Source organism: Vulpes vulpes, chromosome 7 (assembly GCF_048418805.1).
Source record: "Vulpes vulpes isolate BD-2025 chromosome 7, VulVul3, whole genome shotgun sequence".
Classification (NCBI taxonomy): domain Eukaryota; kingdom Metazoa; phylum Chordata; class Mammalia; order Carnivora; family Canidae; genus Vulpes; species Vulpes vulpes.
In genome coordinates, this window is record NC_132786.1 from 25,815,296 (window position 1) to 25,840,469 (window position 25,174).

The window sequence follows — 25,174 nt, forward strand, 5'->3', positions numbered from 1 at the left end:
TTGGATATGGTTGTTTACTTCTTTCCTACTCTCCGTACTTCTACAAAGAATCTATGGTGAATTTACTCTCCAGTACCCTACAAGACCACAACACTTTCTAGAAGCTGCTCTGGGTTTCCCAACATCACTTTCTGTTAGAATTATCAATTTCTCAGAGTATTATGGTTTCTTATAAAACTTCATATAATATTTTGATACTTTTCTCATACTACAAAATTTTTTTCGTCATCAACTATTTCTTGAATATTATGTTTAAGCAGCCATTTCATTCTCCTATCTCCATGTATGTTTACCTAAAAATACCTGGAAAAAAAAACACTGCAGAGATTTTTTTTCTCTAACTGTAATTGGTGCTTTTGTTTTTATCTAGGTCACTACAGAACTATATAGTATACTATATATGATATATATATATATATATATATATAGAAAGAGAAAGAGATCTTGCAAATTACAGATGGGATGGGTCCCAGGTTCTTGATTTGATAGATTCTAGTCAAAAGAAGCCTTTCACCATACTGCTTTGACACACGAAGCATTTATAGAAAACCTAATGAGTTTTATTTCTAAACAAAATGACATGTCAGTTATAAGTTATCACAACAGAGGCAAGCAAATTCTGTTATGACTATAAGTCTCTTAAGGGTTTTCCTAGTCAGATTGAGATTTTGTATATCTTAGTTTAAAGTTAATAATTATGAGGTTGACGCTACTGGAAGTTACTTTTTTAGGTTGTTTTGTTCAAAAGTGGGAAAAAGTTGCTAGTAATTAAGCTTGCTCTGAGTTTGGTATCTGTGTGGAGATGCCAAGCTTTGCTTGATGATGATAATGACATATATAGGCAGTACTCATCATATGCTAACTTTAAGTCATTAGTACAATAATCATGTATGTAATTGGTACATTATTATCCCTGTTTTACAGTAAAGCAGATAGAGGCAGAGAGAAGTCCAAAGTCAAAGTTTGCAAAGAAGCTAGGGTTTAAACTTAGGAAATCTGACTCCAGAACCCATTGTCTAAGATATAGTTCCTCCCTGGATATGAAAATATATACATGTATATTTTAGGATGACCACTCTGACAGTTGTTGGTAATTTAGTCAATCAAAAGGGATTCTCAATCCCCTATGCTACTCCTATATTCCTCCCACTACAAAGATTCCTCTCACTGTAAAACATGAATGCTTTCCCAGCCCCTCTTGCAGCTAAGATGGGTCATGTGATAGTCTTGCCAATAAAATGTAAGGAGAAATGTATTGAGGAGCTTCTGGGAAGGTGATTTTACTTTCTGATAAGGGGGCCAGGCTTTAGAGGAGAAACTACAGGTGCAAGGCCCCCTTTCACTCTTATTTCTTCCTCAACTTAGATATGATTGCTTAAACTACACCCCATGACATAGGGCAGCGGGCACGAAGACTAAAGGACCAGATGGTAGCTTGGGGAAAACTGGAAAGACTGAAAGAACCCAGGTTCTTGAAGATATAATCAGTTGGATCCAAATCTAAGATTCCCTATTATCTCTGAATATCTTGTAAAGTATGAATAATAAATATTTTTAGGGTTTAAGCCACTGTTCATCAGGCATTGTCAAATGCAGCTGAAGGCATTATTAACTGATATACATTCCAATTTTAATAAAGTAACAAAGTAGAAGAATAAAATACTAAGCTTATCTCAGAAAATTGTAAAAGGGCTTAATAAGGGCATCTGCTAATAAAAAATGTTATCAGTATTACCCATCAGTCAAATCAGGGGACTGAACTAAACAATATCCAAAGGGCATACTAGTTCTAAAGTCTTATTTATTATGAAAGTTTATTATTTTAATCTATCTCTACACTGCTTTGGTGGCAAGATAAAAGTGCAGGAGGAACTACTCCCAATATGAACAACCTTTAGTAAAATGATCTAAAGGCAGTTTAAAAAGAGATTTGGAAAACCAGCAGAAGGCATACTATTTATGAAGCTGGGGCATTTATACAATAAAACGGGTATGAAAGATGAATTTTTGAGATGACTTAAAGGGGACAAAAGGAGAGAAGGTAATAGCGCCAATTTTCTAGTAGTCTTTGAAGAAACTGATACCACTGGGAAAATTCAACTAAAAAACACATAAAGGGAAAACCATTTCAAACACTAATTCTACAGCTTTTACACTAATTCTACAGTCAGTCAACAAACAAAAGGAATAGCACAGAAGAGTAGGAGCATGAGTCATCAGATGAAAAGAAAAGGCAAAGCAAAGGATGATAGGGGACTAGAAAATGAAGTGTTCAGTTGTTGTTAAGAGAAATAAAGAAAAAGAAACTGATGGGTCTTTATAAACTTCCAAATGGCTTTACTCTGTGTGTGTGTGTTAAAAAGGTTTACAGAGACAGAGACTACCAACCCCACTGATGCAGACTTGCCTTTTAGCCTTCTCTAAAATCAAACCAAATGCATACTGAAAATATTTTAGGGCGTCTTTAATCTTAGAATTATTCAGCGGGTAGAGTTTCCTCATATTCTTCTGAGATTACAGATTCATCTGAATATGTAAATCTCTATCTATCTAAAGGCTTGCGGCTAAGGAAAATGATGTGGGAGAGTTTATTTCCTTTCTTCCTTTCTTTCAGAGAAGATGTGATTCTTATCTCTTTTTCTAAGACCAACTGTGAAATTTAAGTTTGAAGTTAAAGCTGGGGAGAGAGGAAGATGGAGGAGTAGGAAGATCCTGCACTCACCCCCTCTCAAAAACATATGAAGGGTACAAATACGTGTAGTGCAACTCACTCTGAGAAAGAGCTGAAAACTATTATGACTCTTCACAAGATAGGGAGAAAAAGCCAAATTGAGAAGGGCAGGAAGGGCAGAGATATGGTGAGGAACTAAATCCCTGACTTAGGGACCCACAAGGGGCAGAATTATTTATTACAAGTGTGGAGGTCCTCCTTGAGAATTGTGGGATTTAGCCCCTACATTACACCCTCCCCCTGGAGGTGTACACTGGGAAGATGAATGCCTACGACATTTGACTTTGAAAATCAAGTGAATCTTAATTCTGGGAGAGCCAGAAATGGAGACTCCACTCTTAAAGGGCCTGTGTGCAATATCACTCAAAGCACAAAAGCAGCAGTGTGAAAATACTTGAGATATCCACAAAGGACATTGATTGAATAATTTTAGGGCATGTGCTGGAGGTGCAGGGATCTAGCAGAACTTTCGCTGGGAATGGAAGTGTGGGCAAGTGCCATTTTTAATGCCCTCATTTAGCCTAGCAGGCTTGGTTGGCCGATGTCAGTTCTGACATTCTCCATCTATCTTGCTAGCCTTTTGCCTCACCCTCCCCAATCTTTCTGTCCTGGCAGGTGCTCCTCCAAAATAGCTCCCTACCATCCCTGCAACACCTGGCAGGCAGCATCAACCAGGACCTGTGCCCTTCCAAAGCAACTACTGGCCCATGGAGGGGGATCAGGCCTGCTCACCAGAACTGCTGCAACAGTTACTTGAGTCTTGCAGCCAGCCACAATGGGTGCTAGTCCCACCTCCAGTACACCTGTAAGTCACACCAGGCTGCACAGCAAGCCATAACAGAGGCTATCCCCACCCACCAGCATGCCTGTAGCAGCTGCAGCTGGACCTCTTAGCCAGTCCTACACACCAGTACATCTGCAGTAGTCATGACTACATTACAGCCAGCCTGGCAAGGGGCTAGCTCTACCTATGAGCACTCCTGAAGTGGTGTGGCCTAATCACAACAGGAAAGCACAGGCAGCCCACACAGGGGACATCCCTAGAGTGCCTGGTTCTGGTCATCAGGGAGAGTTGCTGATTCCCAAGATACCTTCATTTTTTAAATTTATTTTTTATTGGTGTTCAATTTGCCAACATATAGAATAACACCCCACAAGATACCTTCTATATAAGGCCACTACTTTTAAGACCAGGAAACATAGCTGACCTACCTAATACATAGAAACAAACACAGAGAGTTAGACAAAATATAGAGACAGAGGAATATGCTCCAAATGAAAGAACAAGGCAAAACCTTAGAAAAAGAACTAAACAATATGAAGAAAAGCAATCTACCTGATAAAGATGATCATCAGACTTGGGAGAAGAGTGGATGAACTCAGTGAGATCCTCAACTAAGAGACAGAAAATATTAAAAAGAAACAAATCAGGCTGAAGGGTACATAACAGAAATGAAAAATACCCCACAGGAAATAAACAGCAGGTTAGAAGATACAGAATGTATCAGAGATCTGGAAGATAAGGTAATGGAAATAATCCAAATTGGACAGCAAAAAGAAAAAAGTTTAAAGTAAAATGAGGATAGGTTAAAGGATCTCTGGGATAACATCAAAAGTACTAATCTTCCCATTATAGGAGCCCCAGAAAGAAAAGAGATAAAGGGGTAGAAAACTTATTTGAAGAAATAGCTGTATAATTCTCTACTCTCGGGAAGGAAACAGACATCCAAGTCCAGGAAGAAGAAAGAGCTCCAAACATGAACCAAAAGAGGTCCGCATCAAGACACACAATAATTAAAATGCCAAAAACTAAAGATAAAAAAGGATCTTAACAATAACAAGAGAAAAGCAACTAGTTACATATAAGGGAACACCCACATGACTCTCACCTGATTTTTCAGCAGAAACTTTGTGGGCCAGGTTGGCTAGCAATATGAGTAAAGGTTATCATGTCTAGTTTAAATCATGATTCCATTCCTGGGGCTAGGTATACTGACCCCCTCAAAGAAAATCACAGGTCTGCTAGCATGATGGTAGAGGTTGCTAGGGAAGCAGAAAAGAGTGCGCAATACTATACAAGTTTGTTTGACCAACATTGATCATTTGAACATGATCATCAAGTTTTCAGTCTCTAAACTGGTACATCAGATAGTTTAAAAGCAATTTACAAATATACTCCCTGTTGATTCACTGCTTGCCTTGCACACTAGCTTTAACTTAACTTAAAAATGTTTATTTTTAATTAATGTATAGTTGCCATACAATATTAGTTTCAGGTGTACAACACAGTAATTTGATATTTATATTTGTTATGAAATACTCACCATGATATAAGTATTGTTAACATCTGTCACCATACAAAGTTATATAATCTTACTGAGTATATTCCCTCTGTTGTACTTTACATCTCAGTAACTTATTATTTTATAACTACGGTTTGTGCCTCTTAGTCTCCTTCACTTACTTGACCCATCCCTGTACTCCCTTACCCATCAGGCAACCACTGGTTTCACTGTTATTTATGATTCTTTTTTGTTTTGTTTTGTTTGTTCGTTTTGCTTCTTAAATTTGACATAAAAATGATGGTGTCTTTGACTTCTTTTACTTAACATAATACCCTCTAGGTCCATCTATGTTGTTACAAATGGCAAGATCTCAATCTTTTTTATGACTGAATGATATCCCACTGTGTGTGTATATATACACACACACTAAATCTTCTTTATCAGTGGGCACTTAGGTTGCCTCCATACCTTGGCTATTGTGTGTGTGTGTGTGTGTGTGTGTGTGTATAGACATACACACACAGAATAGTGTATATATACACACACACTAAATCTTCTTTATCAGTGAGCACTTAGGTTGCTTCCACACCTTGGCTATTATAAATAATGCTCTGATAAACATATAGGTGCATATATCTTTCAAATTAGTCCTTTTGTTTTCTTAGGAAACATACTGTTTTCCATAATGGCTATACCAGTTTTCATCCCCATCCATCAGCTGTATGGAAGGGTTCCCTTCTATCTACATCTCCACCAATATTCTTGTTATTTCTTGTCTTTGATATTAGCTATTCTAACTGATGTCAAGGTAATACCTGTGGTATCTATTTGCATTTCCCTGATGAGTAATGACGTTGAACTTTTTTTTTTCATTATCTGTTGGCCATGCATATATCTTCTTTGGAAAAATGTGTATTCAAGTCCTTTGACCAATATTTAACTGAACTGTTTTTTTGTTTGTTTGTTTTATTTTTGGTGTTAATTTGTTTGTGTTCTTTATCTATTTTGGACACTAACCCCTTATTGGATATATCATTTGCAAATATCTTCTCCCATTCAATAGGTTTTCTTTTCATTTTATTGCTAATTTCCTTTGCTGTGCAAAAGCTTTTTATTCTGGTGCAGTTATTTTTGCTTTTATTTCCCTTGCTGAGGGAAAAAGACGGTCTTTTCTCCAATGTATATTCTTGCCTCCTTTGTTGAAGATTAATCAATCATGTTATTGTGGGTTTATTTATGGGCTCCCTATTCTGTTCATTGATCTATGTGTCTATTTTGTCTATGTGCCAGTAGCACATGTTTTGATTACTCTAGCTTTGTTAGTATATCTTAAAATCTGGGATTATGATACCTCCAAGCTTTATTCTTTCTCAAGATTGCTTTGGCCATTTGGGGTCTTTGCAGGTACCATATAAATTTTAGTATTATTTATTCTAGTTCTGTGAAAAATGTTATTGGTATTCTGAGAGGGAATTCATTGTATCTGTAGATTGATTGCATTGGGCAATGCAGACTTTGTAATAATTCTTTAACAATTAATTCTTTCAATCCATAAATATTCCATATTCTTTTGTGCCATTTAATTTTTTTCATGTATGTCTTATAGCTTTCAGAGTACAGAACTTTCCTTTCCTTGGTTAAATTTATTCTTAGGTATTTTATTTTAGTCTTTTTGATGCAATTACAAATGGGAGTTGGTTTTTTTTTTTTTAAGATTTTATTTATTTATTCATGAGAGACCAGAGAGAGGCAGAGACATAGGCAGAAGGAGAAGCAGGGCTCCATGCAGGGAGCCTGATGTGGGACTTGATCCCAGAACTCCAGAATCACGCCCTGAGCTGGAGGCTCATTCAACTGCTGAGCCACCCAGGTGAGTTTTTAAAAGATTTTTTTCTCTTTCTGCTAGTTTGTTATTAGTGTATAGAAACACAATGGATTTTTTGTACATTAGTTTTGTATCCTGCAACTTTACTAAATTCATTTATTGGATCCAGTACTGTTTTGGTGGAGTCTTTAGGGTTTTCTATATATGACAATATCATGTCATCTACAAATAGTGACAGTTTCATTCCTTTTCTAACCAACTTAGATGCCTTTTGTTTCTTTTCCTTGTCTGCTTGTTGTAGCTAGAACTACTAATACTGTGTATAATGAATATGGCAAGACTGAGAATCCTTGTTTTGCTCCTGATCTTAGAGGAAAAGCTTTCAGCTTCTCACCACTGAATACCATGTCTGTTGTGTGTTTGTCATAAATGGCATTTATTAAGTTCAGCTATGTTTCCTACACATCCATTTTGTTGAAAGTTCTAATAATGAATGGATGTTAAAATAAGTTCACTTGAGCATGCCATCTTTGCTCAAAATTCTCCAATGGTTTCTCATCCTTAGAAATCTTTCCCAACCTCAAATCCTTAAAATGGCCTAGAAATAGCAATGCCTACTCTTAATACTGTTCACTGATTTATTTTTCTCCTTAGTACTTCTATCAGGCTTAAATTTTACTTAGAAAAATCCTGTTTCTCTTTCTCCTGCCAATCCTAGAATATAATTACATGAGCTTAAGGACTTGGCTTTTGCACAGAGAACACAGAGAACACATAGAGTACACTGAATAAATGTTGAATGTTTGAATGAAATGGGAACAAATATGAAAAAATAAAATTTCTCAATACACCTTCACATATTTTCAACTCTCAATATGGAAAATACTAGAAAAATTAAAATAACATGTATATAAAGGAGGAATAGATGCCTGATGAATTCCTAAGTCAGTAACTCCTGGGGACACACATAACTCTTCAGCGTTTTACCATTCCTATGTTTTCCAGAAAAACATGAAGGGCTGACCCTGTGGAACAGTAATGAGACTCATGACCCTCTACTCATCAAAGACTTGTTTATTTTCTTCCCATGTCCACATCTACTTGAGTATGGTCATCATGATGACATGCAGGGCAAACCCTGCACAGTGCAATGACAGGCAGGCTGCTATGCTTAAAACAGAGGGTCTGTTGGGGTGCCTGAGTGGCTCACTCAGTTAAGTGTCCAACTTGATTTTGGCTCAGGTCATGTTCTCATGGTTGTGGGACTGAGTTTTGTGTTAGGCTCGAGCTGAACATGAAGTCTGCCTGAGATTTTCTTTCTCTCCCCCTGCCCTTCCCCACCAGTTTGACCACATGCACACTCTCTCTGAAAAGAAATAAATAAAATTTAAGAATTAAATTTTCTCAGTTTTCTCTCTTTCTCCCTCTGTGCTGAGAAAGATAAGTAGTTTATATCATATTTTTATGGTAACTAAAACAGACATATTTCTGAGCATCTCATATAACAGTAAATGAAGACCCACTTTGAGCTTAAAAATAAATTGAGAAGTGGGACCACTGTAAACAGACTATGGTGGCTCTTTTTCTGATAGTTACTAGACATTGTTTTGACATGAAGAGCAGCTTCTACATTACCTTCTAACAACAGCAGCCATTATAAAGATCCAAGGATTATTTTTCAATGGTTATTTATATCTGAATTCCCATGCTTGATCATCTACATGTAACTTACATCACATTTACCCTTGGGTAAATACTTCAATACTGACTGAAGAAACTAGACTCCCTGGGTCTGAGAGTAATAGCCTTGTCAATATTAATAATCATCTGTTGATAGTAAACAAATAATAACAATATTAAAAAGTTTTTTTATATTAAAATTTTATATCTTTGCTGTGATAATAATGTTCATAGCCAGATGATAAAAAAGGAAGAAGAAACAGCAAAAATTGAATGTTTTAGTTAATATAATTTCATGCCACAAAGTAATCACTATGTAAGAATTAACATGGTCCCTCTAGGGCAAGTGAAAAATGAGACAGAATATAAAAAAATGAGTGAAAAGCAATGAAAAGACTGGTGGCAATGAAAAGTCTAGTCTTGGGGTCAGGTGGCCTGCTGTTGACACTGCCACTGTAAGTGTGGCATTTGTCTATATTCATAAATTGTTATTCACTCTTTGTTATGTAGTTCTTTCAGAGATATTTCTTTCATTAAGGAAGGCAAAGAAAGGGATGCCTGGGTGGTTCAGTGATTGAGTCCCACATCAGGCTTCCTGCTTCTCTCTCTTCCTATGTCTCTGCCTCTCTTTCTCTCTCCCTCTCTCTCTCTGCGTCTCATGAATAAATAAATAAAAATCTTAAAAAAAAAAAAGAAAGGCAAAAAAAAAAAAAAAAAAAAAGAAAGGCAAAGAAAATTTGAGAATAAGATGTACCTCAGGGACAATTTGCTGCCGTAGGCCAAAGTTATATTTTTTATTTTATTTATTTATTTAATTTTTATTTAAAAATTTTTTTTATTTTTTTATTTTTTAAAGCTGTAAACTAGGCTTTATTCATTTTGGCCAAAGTTATTAAAAAATTTGTCTTAGTCTCTGCTGATTCATTCTCAGATCAATTCTAGAAAATCTGGTAGTTGTATGTTTAGCTTTCTTTCTCAGGAATTCAACAGTGTGAATAGATTTCTAGCAGTGTAACTGCAAAACCTTAGTACACTATCAAAACAATTTGAGATGGGATTTTACCAAATCCAAGTATAATAGCTACTCTCTTACAGAACTTCTAAATTTTTTTTTTTTTGGTGATTTTGTCCATTCAGGAAGCTCTCTTCTTTAATCTCCTTCTTAAGATTTGCTGTTTTCATGAAGCCTTATGTGACCACCAAGAGCTAAAGACAATTCAAATGATTAATGCCTTCTTTCTCTACTAAAATAAAATTTTCTTCTGTCTGTAACCTCTTGACTACATTTTTGTTTTGCTATATTTGCTTATTAAAAAGTTGGTCTTTATTTATTTTTTTTTTAAATTTTTTTTTTTTATTTATTTATGATAGTCACAGAGAGATAGAGAGAGAGGCAGAGACACAGGCAGAGGGAGAAGCAGGCTCCATGCACCGGGAGCCCAACGTGGGATTCGATCCCGGGTCTCCAGGATCGCGCCCTGGGCCAAAGGCAGGCGCCAAACCGCTGCGCCACCCAGGGATCCCAAAAAGTTGGTCTTTAATTACCTATAACAATGCTTCTCAATATGTAGAATATCCCTTTCACTAGCAGCAATGCCTACTGGGGAGGAATGGAAAACACTATGTCTAAGGCAAGCAAGCTGTTGCTTAGGTTGAAAAAAGAAAGAAAAACAAAAACAGAAAAAGAAAAAAACAACCAAACTATTGATATAATTTGAAAAGAATGTATATGCATCTGATTGAACAGCTTATTTTCTCTTGAACCCTGCATACCATTTATTTCATTTAAAGGTAGACTATATCCTTTTGATTTCTGATACATGAATACAATAGTAATAACCAGAATGAAAATAACACTGTACTGGCAATTTTAATTTGGTACTGCCATTTGTATTCAGACCTCATTGCTTTAGCAATCAAATCCTGAATACATTTCCTCCTGACATTTGCCTTTCTCATGCAGGTAGGGTAAAAGGACATTCCAAAATGAAGGAAGGAAACCAATAATGTCATATACACGGCAAAACACTTTTGCTCTTAGATTTCTACACTGGGAAACAAACTAAAAAATAAAAACATGCAAACCATAGAGGAAGGAACTCTTCAAGTAACTGCTTATTCAAATAAAGACTGTTCATCTCCATTTTGCGTTGTATGGAATGATGGCAGAATTGATTTGCAGAGACTTTATTCTTAACAAGCTGGCTCATCCACCACTACCTGCTAACTTAAGAAAGCAATGACATTCAAAGGAGCTTTCTGGAAGTTCTTATCTGAAAGCTATGCTAAGACTTACATTTTTAAAAAGAAATTTTTCCTTTATGCGACTCTCATATTAGGCCTCAGCAAGCAGTGGTAATGCACTGCCTAAATATAGCAAATATACACATTTCAATCTGTATAGTCTGCATTTGTGGCTTTCTGGGAAAATCTGAGGAAATGTGAATTCCACTTTTTTTTATTTCACCTCTTGGCTCTCTCTCTCTTTTTAAAAGATTTTATTTATTTATTCATGAGAGAGACAAAAAGAGAGAGAGGCAGAGACACAGGCAGAGGGAGAAGCAGGCTCCATGCAGGGAGCCTGATGTGGGACTCAATCTCGGGTCTCCAGGATCATGCCCTGGGCCAAAGGCAGGTGCTAAACTGCTGAGCCACCCAGGGATACCCCCCCCCCCAAACGAACTTTGTGGCTTCTATTTTAAAAACTTTAAAACAAAAAGCTTGCTTCTGTATAATAATGTAAGCAGAAGGGATCAAAAAGTTCTACTATATACAAGAAGGACTGGATTTGTAGAGAGCTTTTCTGTCTCCATTCTTTTGCCCTTGGCCCTCCCAGCCCAGATATTCCTATGGCATTCTGTCTTTGCCAGGTGGGAACTCAGCCCTCCTCCACTGCACCTAGAAAGCTCTTCCACTGGCCCATTAGAGAGCAAGGGGAGATGAATGGTTATCAGTGGATCCATTCCACCTCCTGGTCCAGCTACTGCTCTCCTCAGGGCCTGCCTGGCTGCCAACACAGAGCACGCAGGTCCCCTGCAGTGCTTTTTACCTTTGTAGAAAAGGAAAAGGCTTGGATTTTTAAAAATATTTTTAATTCATTTATTCACGAGTGACACAGAGAGAGAGAGGCAGAGACACAGGCAGAGGGGAAGCAGGCTTCCCATGGGAAGCCTGATGTGGGGCTCAATCCCCATACCCCGGGATCACAGCCTGAGCCAAAGGTAGATGCTCAACCACTAAGCCACTCAGGCACTCCAAGGCTTGGATTGTTAAAGAATAGTCCTGATTCCTGCTAAGAAATAATTTTTAAAACACTGTTACCTCTCTCAATCATTTACTTTCTCTTGCTTTCAAAACCCTTTCTACACACCCAGTCTTTATTAGTATACAGATTTCTATCCCTTTTAAAAAATTAAAGTCAAAATTCTTAAAGTCCACAAAGCTCACTTAGAAAATAGTACACATTTTGTTTTCTTGGTGGAAAGTTCAAGAAATGAATTGTTTAGTTCCAAACCCACCCTGGGGCATTCGTACAGAGAACTGCCATCCACAAGGCTTCTGGCTCTGGGAGCTCTAGCTACACCTATTCTCAATGGACCCACACAGTTTGGCCTTGTGTGAGGGTTTTGAAGCAGCCAAGTATAAAGTTAAATATAAAAGAAAGTTCAAAAAAAAAAAAAAAAGAAAGTTCATTCTGGATTAATGGTATTAAAGTTTGCTGTTAAAAAAAAATGGAAAAGATATTGTCCTTTGAAACAGGGATACAAAGTCAAGTTTTACATACCCAAGTTAAGTAATGTGAGCTAGAGAAACGCTATTTATCTGGACAAATGACTAAATTTAACTCTTATGGAATAAAAGTTTGTCTCTTACTAAATTTTTCCTTATGGAACTCACATCTAAAACATCTAAAACAAAATTTTAGTTTTTATGACAACATTTTTATAAAAACTCTTAGTCTCTTGGTTTATATCTTGGTAATACTTCTGATTATATTGTAATTCCCTAAAGTCATATCCCTTAGCAGCACATTCCCAAAGTCCTTACTATAGCTTGTCACAAATTCACAGTTCCACAAAGGCCAATGCCAGTCATAAGGACCCAAAGTCAGTCTTTCCAAGAAATTTTTAAAAGGTCGGATTTGAGGAGGCTTTGAAAGACCTTGGCTTTAAACTACCTTCCCCACTAATCTTCCATGATATTTCATTCCTGAGATTTATTAATTGCTTTTGAGCTAAAAACATTTTTACACTTTCTGTATTCTCAGTTCAAATGTCCCTTTAAGAGAAGTACCATAAGCTACTATCTGTGTCCAATTTTGAGCCTGTCTTGGTAAAGCAACTTCCCAACAGTGGAGTCAGAACACCAAGCAACCCAACCATGGCTAAGTCCCTTGCTCTCTCCAGGTCTCAAGTTCCACATAGGGCACTGAAGGGAAATGGAAAACCAGCCATGCTTTACTTATTTCACAATTTTGCCAAAAGCCAGACCCGGTCAGGGAAGAAACCTGCTGTGAAAACACCTTGCACATCCCTTGGTGTGTGTGAGCTACACCTCACGGAGGAACACAAGTAGACAAATTATTGAGTACTCCTAAAAGAAGTCTATGACACGAACAGAACCAATTTCTAGTCTTCCAAAGAATGTTGGCTGAAAGTTCTTACAGAAAACATCTTTTGCTTTGCATATGGTTTTATTCCCTAATATTTCCAGAAATTTTTTTTAAAAAGTTTACATTTTCATTATAAGTCTTTTGAGTAATTTTAAACCAGATACATCTAAAGAATCTCAATAGCCTGTTACAGCACCCCACCCCAAAGCCTCTTCATCTCAGATCAGATACTGAAGTTTTTAAAAGTCTTATATCAAAAACATATAGATTCTTCTAGAATAAATAGGAAAAAAGTCTAATGTAGTTAGAGATAAAGTATTCTGGGTGAAAATAAAAAAGCAAAACCAATATACACACCACCTTTTCATTGTTCTGATTCAGCAGGTTAATCCAAGAGAAGGATTCAGCACCAGCAGTTAACAAACAGATGAGACAGGGAGGGTCATTTAAAAAAAGTCTACAGGAACCAGAAAGGAGGTGATTCACATTGTTTGCATAAGAACTTTCTTTGTAAGGGAAATGTATTTCGTTTTTTCCTATCTCAAAAGTTACTGATATGAAAAAGGACACAAGGCTATAGGCAACATCATTCACACCAGGTGAGCCTCCTGTTTATTGTATTTCTAACCAGAAGTAATAATCAAAATATTAAACTACTGCTACAGTGCTAAATCAGAATGAAAACCACTTGCAAACCATTGTAAAGCTTTATAGATGCCTAATAGCTGCCTATCAGCTCACTTACCACTTCTTAAATTAGCCATTAAATCTACCCAGGCCTGTTACCAGACCTCCAAGTCCCTGACTGACTTTTAAGCAGATTTAATGGTTTTATACATGTATTAGTCAATACAGCAGCCACTACCCTCAGGTAGCTAAAGTACCTGTGAAATGTGGCCAGTCTGCATTGATATATGGTGTAAGTGGAAAATAATTACTAATTCTCAAGATTTAGTAAGAAAAAAAGAACGTAAAATATCTTAATATTTTATATTGATTACATGTTAAAATGATAATGTAATTTGGATATATTGTGTTAAATTTATAAGTTTATTACAGTAAGTTCTACGTGTTTCCTTTAATTTTTAAATGTAGCTACTAGAGAATTTAAGATTATATAAGTGATTTGCATTATATCTCTATTGGATAGTACTGGTCTAGATCTCCTGACATCCCTAAATCAAAATATCTTTTTTTTTTTAAAGATTTAATTTTTTTTTAAAGTAGCTTCTACACCGAACATGGGGCTTAAACTCACAACCCCAAGATCAAGAGCTGTATGCTCTATGGATTGAACTAGCTAAGTACTCCCACCAAATCGGAATATTCTTGTTCTATGTTTAACACTCTTAGGGGTCTCCATGAGACAAACTAATAAACTAAGTGGTGGTAATACATCACTCTCTTCAAAAATACAGAGTTGGAAGGGACATTTAGCCCTCTGGGATCTTTGGGTTAGTTCACCCAATCCCATTTCATTTTTAATAGCTAGGAAACTGAGGCCCAGAGACAATAAATGTGTAACAAACACATCAAGGATAAGATTAAAACGGCCTCCTAAACTCCCAGCCCAGTCCTTTTCCCAATTTTACTATTTTATCACTGCATTTGCCCTTATCCTGCAGCTAATACCTTAACCCAAAGCAGTGACCCTCATGAGAGCAAATATTTCAGGAATAAGGAGGGATATAGGGACAATGAGTCATTTTAAGTCATATGGCTGGCTGTTTATTCTGTCTTCTCAGGTATGGTCTTAGCTCTTTTTGATCATCTACTTAAAATATGATTCAAAGGATCCTGTTGCTTAACTTCTCCTTTTAAAAGCATATATCTTCACTTACAGAGCAAACTTCTGAGCTTCTTAGCCTTGTCATAAAAATGCAATTCCAAATGGCATGGCAAGAATGATGTCTCTATTATTAATCACCAATCTAAGTTCTCTAGCATTTGACATACAATAGTATCCCACTAAAAAAAAATTCTTAAATTTCCTTAACAATTCTATTAACTTGCAATACAGCTTCTCAGATCCAGACATTATCAATACTTCTGTGATGTTTTCTGTACTATCATTAGATTCCAGTCTAGATTCAGTTGCTAATACTGATACTTCTCTAAGTGAATGGAATTTCTCCCTTACTTTCACGAGAGAGAAAAGGGTAATAACTGCTATCACTGTACCTTTATGATCAAAGCCATTATAAATTAATAGCATGATCATTTGCTTCAGAGGTGGATTTGCCTTGTGACAGTTGACATTGTATTGAGGTATGCCCTTGCACTGCTCCTGTGAGAGGAAAAGTGGTCTACAATGTGAGAATTACTTATCTAATGTTGACAAATTAAAGATGAACAATCTGAGGAAACAAGGCTAAGATCACAAAGAATTTATTTTAAAAAATATATCAAGCCACCCACCCACCCACCATGCCAAAAACAACCCAACAATAAAATTGAGGGTTTGCAACTAGATATTTATATTATGTGCACTTCTAAATATGAGTTTCTCTAATGAGGATGTGTCAAATAGGCTCTTATTCCCAAGTATATCAATTTCAGAAAGAATCATGCCATTTTACATGTCAAGAAAAATTAGAAATTCAGAAAAAATTGCATCATGTTTCAAGAATGTCCTAGATTTTCTAGATTTAAAATACTCTGTCCCCAAACTATTATGTCTTGTTATAGTGGACATTTGTTGTTTCTAAAACTGAAGTTTCTAGCCATGTGGTTGGTGTGAGTCCTAATGGTCTTAAACCATAAGCATATGGTACACTAGGTCGCAATTCAGGAGTGAGAACTCACTTAAACCTACCACATGAAGCCAAGGGGACATTATTCTGCCTCTAGCCTGAGCCATCCGGGAAGTAGACATTTTTTCCTAAGATTAGGACCTGAAAACACATACCTGCAAGTATCCACTTTCTAAATATGAAGGGACTAGTTGACTCCAAAGCACATATTCAAATGTCTCATCTAACTGAGACAAAATATATACAACTGGCTGCAGCCTTTTTTCTAGGGATGGCAAACCCAAATGCCTCCAGGGGCCAGGCCAACAAGTCAATGTGGAAACCTACCAGATGTGATATAATAGGGAGTCGTGGAGAAGATACTGCTTATCTTCTCTCAGTGCATATAAATTACAATGAAAAAAATATAGCACTATGGTAATCAAACAAAAATGCTGACATTAGGTCTGATGGCCACATAAAATTCACTGACATTGCATTGGCCACCAGGTTTCCAGCTGGCTCTACAATGAACCTTAGAAACCAATCTCTATTAATCCAACTCTAATCCCTTTTCATTATATCTCTTACAGCCCACTTATATTTTTAATAAGTTTGGGCAGCTACACCATTTCCCTTTCACTACTTAGGTCTAAGGATTAATTATTGATGCCAATAAAAACATCTTAATTGGTTTTTTAGAAATTTCAATTAACTAATACTTTTATTAGCATCAAGGTAGAGTTTAGTGATTTATCAATTGTATATAATACCCAGTGCTCATCCCATCAAGTACCCTCCTTAATGCCCATCACCCAGTTACCCCATTTCCCCACCCATCTTCCCGCCCAGCAACTCTCAGTTTGCTTCCTAGAGTTAAGAGTTGCTTACACTTGTCTCCCTTCTGATTTTTGTCATATTTTTTATTTTTCCCTCCTTCTCCCTATGATGCTGTTTTGTTTTTAATATCCACATATGAGTGAAATCATATGTAATTGTCTTTCTCCAATTGACTTATTTCACTTAGCATAATACCTTCATTACATCCATGTCATGGCAAATGGTAAGATTTCATTTTTGATGGCTCAGTAATATTCCATTGGTTTTTAAAAAAGACTTTATTTATTTATTCATGAGACACAGAGAGAGAGAGGTGGAAACATAGGCAGATGGAGAAGCAGGCTCCCTTCAGGGAGCCTGATGTGGGACTCAATCCCAGGACCCCAAGATCAAGACCTGAGCCCAAGGCAGATGCTCAACCACTGAGCCACCCAGGTGTCCCTCAGTAATATTCCATTGTATATATAGACCACATCTTCTTTATCCATTCATCTGTCGATGGACATGTGGGCTCTTTCCATAGTTTGGCTACTGTGGACATTGCTGCTATAAACATTGAGGTGCAGGTTTAATCACTATGTTTGTATCCTTTGGGTAAATATCTATAGTGCAATTGCTGGGTTGTAGGGTAGCTCTATTTTTAACTTTTTGAGGAACCTCCATACTGTTTTCCAGAGTGGCTGTATCAGCTTGCATTCCTACCAACAGTGTAGGAGGGTTTCCCTTTCTCCACATCCTCTCCAACATTTGTTATTTCCTGTATTGTTCATTTTAGCCATTCTCACTGGTGTGAGGTGGTATCTCATTACGTTTTTGATTTGTATTTCCCTTATGCCATGCGATGTTGAGCATTTTTTCATGTGTCTGTCTCCTCTTTGGAGATATGACTGTTCATATCTTCTGCCAACTTCTTGACAGGATTATTTGTTTTTTTGGGTGCTGAATTTGATAAGTTCTTTATAGGTTTTGTTTACTAACCCTTTATCTGATAAGACACTGGGAAATACCATCTCCCATTCAGTAGAGTGTCTTTTGGTTTTGTCGACTATCTCTTTGCTGTGCAAAAAGCTTTTATCTTGATGAAACCACAATGGTTCATTTTTGCTTTTGTTTCCTATACATTTGAAGATGTGTCTAGGTAGAAGTTGCTGTGGCCAAGGTCAGAGTTGCTGCTTGTGTTCTCCTTTAGCATTTTGATGGATTCCTGTCACATTTAGATCTGTCATCCATTTTGAGTTTATTTTTGTGTGTAGTGTAAGAAACTGGTCTAGTGTCATTCTGCACATGGCTGTCCAATTCTCCCAGCACCATTTGTTGAAGAGACTGTCTTGTTTCCAGTGGATATTCTTTCCTGCTTTGTCAAAGGTTAGTTGACCACAGAGTTCAGGGTCCATTTCTGGGTTCTCTATTCTGTTCCATTGATCTATGTGTCTGTCTTTGTGCCAGTACCACACTGTCTTGATGATCACAGCTTTGTAATACAGCTTGAAATCAGGCATTGTGATGCCACCAAGCTTTGGTTTTCAACATTCCTCTGGCTATTTGAGGTCTTTTCTGGTTCCATACAAATTTTAGGATTATTTGTTCCAGCTCTGTGAAAAAATGTCAATGGTATTTTGATAGGGATTGCACTGGATGAGTAGATTGTTCTCGACAATATTTGTTCCTCTACCTATGAACATGGAATGTTCTATCTTCCTTAATTTCTTTCATAAGTGTTCTATAGTTTTCAGGGTACAGATTTTTTACATTTTGGTTAGGTGTGTTCATAGGTATCTTATGGTTTTTAGTGCAATTGTAAATGGGATTGATGCCTTAATCTTTCTTCTGCCTCACTGTTAGTGTATAGAAATGCCACTGATTTCTATGAATTGATTTTATACCCTACAACTCTGCTGAATTCCTGTATCAGTTTTAGCAATTTTTGAGTAGAATCTTTTGGGTTTTCCAAATACAGTATATCATGTCATCTGTGAAGAGGGAATGTTTGACTTCTTCTTTGCCAATTTGAATGCCTTTTATTTCTTTTTGTTGTCTTATTGGTGAGGCTAGGACTTCTAGTATTGTTGTGTTCCTGGTCTTAGGGGAAAGGCTATCAGTTTTTCCTCATGGAGGATGATATTCACTGTGGACTTTTTGTAGATGGCTTTTATGATATGGAGGTATGTTCCCTGTATCCCTACACTGTGGAGAGTTTTAATCAAAAAACGATGCTGTATTTTGTCAAAAGCTTTTCTGCATCAAGAGGTTCTTTTCTTTTCTTTTTTTAAATAAATGTGGTCTTTCATTGACTTGCAGATGTTGAACTACTCTTGTAGCCCAGGAATAAATCCCACTTACTCATGGTGAATAATCCTTTTAATGCACTGTTGGTTTTGTATTGGTATCTTGGTGAGAATCTTTGCATCCATGTTCATCAGGGATACTGCTCTGTATCCCTGGTTTTCGTGGAGTCTTTGTCTGGTTTTGGGACTATTGTAATGCTGGCCTCATAGTACAAGTTTGGAAGTTTTCCTTCCATTTCTATTTTTTTAAACAGCTTCATAAGAATAGGACTTAATTGTTCTTTAAATATTTGGTAGAATTCCACTGGGAAGCTATCTGGTCCCAGAGTCTTATTTGTTGGAGATTTTTGATGACTGCTTCAATTTCCTTGCTGGTTATAGGGCTGTTTGGGTTTTCTATTTCTTCTTGTTTCAGTTTTGGTAGTTCTATGTTTCTAGGAATGCATCTATTTGTTCCAGGTTGCCTAATTTGTTGGCATATAGTTGTTCATAATATGTTCTTATAATTGTTTTTCTTTGGTGTTACTGTGATCTTTCCTCTTACATTTATGATTTTATTTATTTGGATCCTGTCTCTCTCTCTCTCTTTTTTTATAAGTCTGGCTAGGGGTTTACTGATCTTGTCTCAGAAAACCAGCTGCTAGTTTCAGTGATGTGTTCTACTATTCTTTTGGTTTCTATTTCATTGATTTCTGCCCTAATGTTTATCATTTCTCTTCTCCTGCTGAATTTAGGCTTTATTTGCTGTTCTTTATCCAGCTTCTTTAGTTGTAAGTCTAGCTTATGTATTGAGACTTTTCTTGTTTTTCTTGTAAAAGGCCTGTCCTGCTATATACTTCCCTTTTAGGACCACCTTTGCTGCATCCCAAAGATTTTGAAGTGTTGTCTTTCCATTTTCATTGGTTTCCATGACTTTTAAAAATTCTTCTTTAATTTCCTGGTTAACCTATTCATTCTTTAGTTGGATGCTTTTTAACCTCCATGTATTTGTGTCCTTTCCAAATTTTCTCTTGTGATTGAGCTCAAGTTTGGAAGTGCTGTGGTCTGAAAATATGCAGGATATAAACTCAATCTTTTGATATTGGCTGAGACCTTATTTGTGACCCTACTCTGTAGTATGTGATCTACAGTATGTGATCTACTCTGGTGAATGTTGCATGTGCACTTGAGAAGAATGTGTATTCTGCTGTTTTAGAATGAAATGCTCTGAATGTATCTATGAAGTCCATTTCTCCTGTGTGTCATTCAAAGCTTTTGTTTCCTTGTTGATCTTTGGCTTAGATGATCTGTTCCTTGCTGGGAGTGGGGTGGTAAAGTCCTCTACCATTATTGTATTATTTATCAATGTATTTATTTAATTTGGTTTAATTGGTTGATATAATTGGCCGCTCCCAAGTTAGTATTTACAATTGTTATATCTTCTTGTTAGATAGACCCTTTTATTATGATATAGTGTCCTTCTTCATCTCTTATTACAGTCTTTGGCTTAAACTCTAATTTGTCTGAAATAGGGATGGCTACCCCAGCTTTCTTTTGATGTCCATTAGCATGATAAATAGTTCCCCATCCCCTCACTTTCAATCTGGAAGTATCTTTGTGTCTAAAATGTGTCTCTTATAGACAGTATATCGATGGGTCTTTTTCATCCAATCTGATACCCTATGACTTTAGTTAGGAGTATTTAGTCCATTTACATTCAGAGTAATTATTGAAAGATAAGGATTTAGTGCCATTTTATTATGGTTAAAGTTGCTGTTTCTGTAAATTGTCTTTGTTCCTTTCTGATCGTTGTTACTTTTGGGCTTTCTTTTCACTCAGATAGTCAGTTTATTAATATTTCTTGGAGGGCTAGTTTAGTGATCAACAATTCTTTCATTTTCTTTCTGTCCTAGAAGCTCTTTATCACTCCTCCTATTCTGAATGATGGCCTTGCTGGATAAAGTATTCTTGGATGCATATTTTTCTCATTTAGCACCTGGAATATATTATGCAGTCCTTTCTGGCTGGCCAGGTCTCTCTGGACAGGTCTGCTGCCAGCCTTATGTTTCTACCTTTGTAGGTTAAGGACCTCTTGTCTGCAGCTGCTTTCAGGGCTTTCTCTCTGAAATTTGCAAGCTTCACTATAATATATTGAGGTGTTGACCTATTTTTATTGTCTCTCAGGGAGTTTTCTGTGCTTTCTCAACTTTAATGTCTGTTTCCCTCCCCGGATCAGAGATGTTCTCAGCCATAATTTGTTCAAATAAACCTTCTGTTCCTCTCTCTCTTTACTTTTTTTTCTGGGACCTCAATTATTCTAATATTGTTTCATTTTATGGTATTGCTGATCTCTCAAATCCTCAAATCACTTCATGATCCAATAATTAGCTTTTTCTCAGCTACCTTATTCTCCATCATTTTGTTTGCTATACTACTGACTCTCTCTTCTGTCTTATTTATCCCAGCAGTTAGAGCCTCCATTTTTTATTGCATCTCAGAGAAGTCTTGATTTTAACCTGATTAGATTTTAGTTCTTTTGTTTCTACAGTGAGGAATTCTCTAGTGTCTTCTATGGTTTTCTCAAGCCCAGCTGGTATCTTTATAATCATTGTTTTGAATTCTCATTCTGACATTTTACTTATATTTGTCTTGATAAAATCCCTAGCAATGAGTAGTGGCTCTTGTTCTTTCTTTTGGGCCAGGTTTTCTGTCTTGTCATTATGTCCAGAAAAGAACAGATGAAACAGAGAAAATACAAAAATAGCAACACCACCACCAGAAACATATACAGTAAACAAATCAGTAAGGAACAGAAACACACACACACACACACACACACACACACACACACACACACACAGAATAAAATCAAAGAAGAATTTGAGCAGAATGATAAACTAGATCTTGGGTATATTTCAGTCTGTTGCTAACACAAACTAGATCCCAAAATAGGAAAGAACAAAAAACACATACAAAAATAAAATTGAATGAAAGGAAGCCAAAAATGGGGAAAAAAACATAAATGTAAAAATGAAAATTTAAAAAGATCTAAAAAAAGATTTGATATAATAAGGAAATAGATGAAAAGGAAGAAATTATAAAAACAAAAGACTAAAGAATAAGAAGAAAAAAACCACGAATGCTAAATATTGCCTTCCTCAAGAGCTGAAGTTTTGCAGTTCTCTATAATGGGTAAACTTGGTATTAGCAGGATGTTCCTACTGGTTTTCTAGGGGAAGGACCTGTTGTGCTGATTCTCAGGTGTCTTTCCCCACGTGGAATTGCATTTGCCCTTGTCAAGGGGTTGTGCTCAGTGTGAGAGGCTCTAGATTGCTCTTTGTGCCTGATTTGCTGCCTGAAGGCTTTCTGTACTGATGTGGGGGATGAAAATGGCGGTGTCCCAACTCTAGCCCTGGAGCTAAACATTTGTGCCCTCTACCTTTCAGTATAACTCACAGAAAAGTAGTCAACCACTCTTGTCTCCCTGGTTTCCGTCCTCTTTGTTCACCCAGTCTGTGACCAGGCATTTTTATCTGGGATATAGGACTCCATTTCCAGCCTCCAAACTTTATGGACTCCTTTGGCTTGCCCCCATGCCACTCCTCTCAGGGGATGGAGGGGGCTCTCACCATAGTTCTGCTTCTTGCTGGGCATTTGCTTGGAGAGTGGTCACCTGACCATGCAGTCATTCATGGTTTACTGCAACACTGAGTAAAAAGTCAGCATCTGGACTCGATGTTTTCAGCTGGATTCCCTGTCGATGCTTGGGAACTCTGCCACACTCAGGCACCTGCATTCTTTTTGAGACCCTGGGGATCCTGAGACCATGCTGGGATTCCATCCCCCTTCACCTCCTGAGGACCTTTCAGGCAGACTTCTAAAAGTTCTGATTTTGTTCTATGCTGCTTATAACAGTTTCTGGTAACATGTTTACAGAGACTCCCTCCCCCTGTGGTTTATCTTCTAATAAATGTATTGCCTTGGATTCATATCTCCACACCTCCTACCCTGCAAAAAGTGGTCACTTTTCTATTTGTAGAATTGCAGCAATTCTTTTTTTTTTCAGATCTCTGGTTGATTTCACAGGTGTTCAGAATGACTTGATTACTATCTAGCTGAATTCTAGGGATCAGATGAAAGTAGGGTCTCCTACTCCTCTGCCATCTTAACTCCTCTGAAAACCTAATTCTTACATGAAAAAGATCTCGGTGTAAATAGTATCTTCACTTTCTAATTGCTATTGTCTTTAAGGCTGAAGAAACTAAGACAAATTTATGGGGCTACCATGCTATCAAAGGAATCTCCTTAACAGGGCTGTTTCTTAAAGGTCTCAGGAGTTTCCTGGCACAGCTCAGCCTACTGTGCTTTGACTGGCTCAAGTTTTGTAAATTTTTATATTTGATTCAAAGTATCCATCTCTCTCATATCTTGAAAAATTTCCAAATGCACCAGAAGCATTTAGACAATTTTAAGTGAAATAGGAACTGAATAAAGTAGAAATTACTTTTAAAGAAGTGAGGCTATTACTGATATTTATTTTTTGAAATTGGTGAGTTTCTGAACAGAGACTTGTGATGTCTAATAGCTCTTTCATTTTTTTTGATGTGTAATAGCTCTTTCAAAGGTGAGTTTAGGTTCCAGGTGAACTCTTCCAAAGAATTAATAGCCACAGCTTGGGGGTACCAATCTAATCAAAAACAAAACAACTGCCCTTCCCTGCTAACTAACAGTTAACAGAGAGATAGGCACGGATTAAGTCAATGATAGCCCATTCTAAAGGAAAGCTGCTGCTTTAAGTAAAAGAGAATCTATTTATTACACGCTAAGGCTAGTAAGATAAATGGACGTTTCCTTGCTTTCTTTTCTGTAGATTTTGTATAGACCTTAAAACAAAAATGAAACAAACTCTGAACCTATTTATTTAGTACAATTTCTAGTAACATACTGTCAGAGTTTGGAGAATATTTCTTTCTTCTTTTGGGGGCATTTTATATATTTATTGTCAGATCTAAGACAAATACTTCTTGAAAAATTAAGAGGCAGTAAAAGGTAGTGCTTTCTTCTTTTCTTTATTGAAGTTTTAATTTAAATTCTAGTTAGTTAACATATAGTGTAATATTGGTTTCATGAGTAGAACTTGGTGATTCATAACTTATATATGACACCTGGTGCTCATCACTATAAGGGCACCTCCTTAATACCCATCACCCATTTAGCTCATCTCCCTACCCATCTCCCCTTCAGCAAACCTCAGTTTGTTCTCTATAATTAAAAGTCTATTTTCTAGTTTGCCTCTCTTTTTTTTCTCCCTATGTTCATGTTTTGTTTCTTAAATTACACATGAGTGAAACATGGTATTTGTCTTTCTCTAATTTCACTTGGCATAATACTCTCTAGATCCATCCACATTGCTGCAAATGGCAAGATTTCATTATTTTTGATGGCTGGGTAACAGTGTGTATATATCTTCTGTATATATCTTCTTCATCCATCTATTAGTCAATGGATATTTGAAGTCTTTCCATAATTCTCTTATCAACAACAATGGCTATTGTTGTTGATAAGAGAATATTTCTGAGGCACAGGAAGAGCTGTGAATTTGGCCCACCATGAAGAACTGTTGGTACTGAAAACACCTTGGGATATAAACAACTGAAATGCATACATTTAGGAACAACTCCCAGTGTAATTACTAAAAGTTTAATATTTTAACAAAATAAAAACATTCGTCTTGGGATGCCTGTGTGGCTCAGTGGTTAAGCATCTGCCTTTGGCTCAGAGCATGATTCTGGAGTCCCAGGATTGAGTCCCGCGTCGGGCTCCCTGCATGGAGCCTGCTTCTCCATCTGCCTGTGTCTCTGCCTCTCTCTGTCTCTCTCATGAATAAATAAATAAAATCTTAAAAAACAACAACAAAAAACATTTGTCTTTACCAAGATGTAAAAAATTATAAGAACTTTCTGTGGTCTGAAACCAAAGGGAGGCCCTTTCTAGGGGAATAGGTGAAAGAGCTCATTTCTGTCTCTGATTCTTCTTGGTGACTGCATGCAGATGGGATTAAAACTCCCCTTCTTGTCACTGTCCATTTGAGGTTCACACTGAACTATGGAGAATGCTAGTGCTTTCTGTTCTCATCTGCCTATCAGATTTGTTCTCAGGGGACCTACACTAAGCTATCTCAGAGAACGACTTTCTTTGATGTTAT

At 36.8% G+C, this 25,174-nt stretch overlaps 1 protein-coding gene across 20 annotated transcripts in view; it reads right to left on the reverse strand.

Moving 5' to 3' along the window:
• The window catches only part of PSD3 (pleckstrin and Sec7 domain containing 3), a 577,475-nt gene that overhangs the window by 25,146 nt on the left and 527,155 nt on the right, over positions 1-25,174 (reverse strand). For 5 of the 20 annotated variants that reach the window (XM_072763311.1, XM_072763298.1, XM_072763307.1 and 2 more), the window contains one exon: positions 4,068-4,126. The exons of the other annotated variants lie outside the window; for them this stretch is intronic. In XM_072763311.1, the coding sequence (XP_072619412.1) occupies positions 4,068-4,126 (59 nt within the window). The remainder of the gene's footprint in view (positions 1-4,067; positions 4,127-25,174) is intronic. 20 annotated transcript variants of the gene reach the window in all.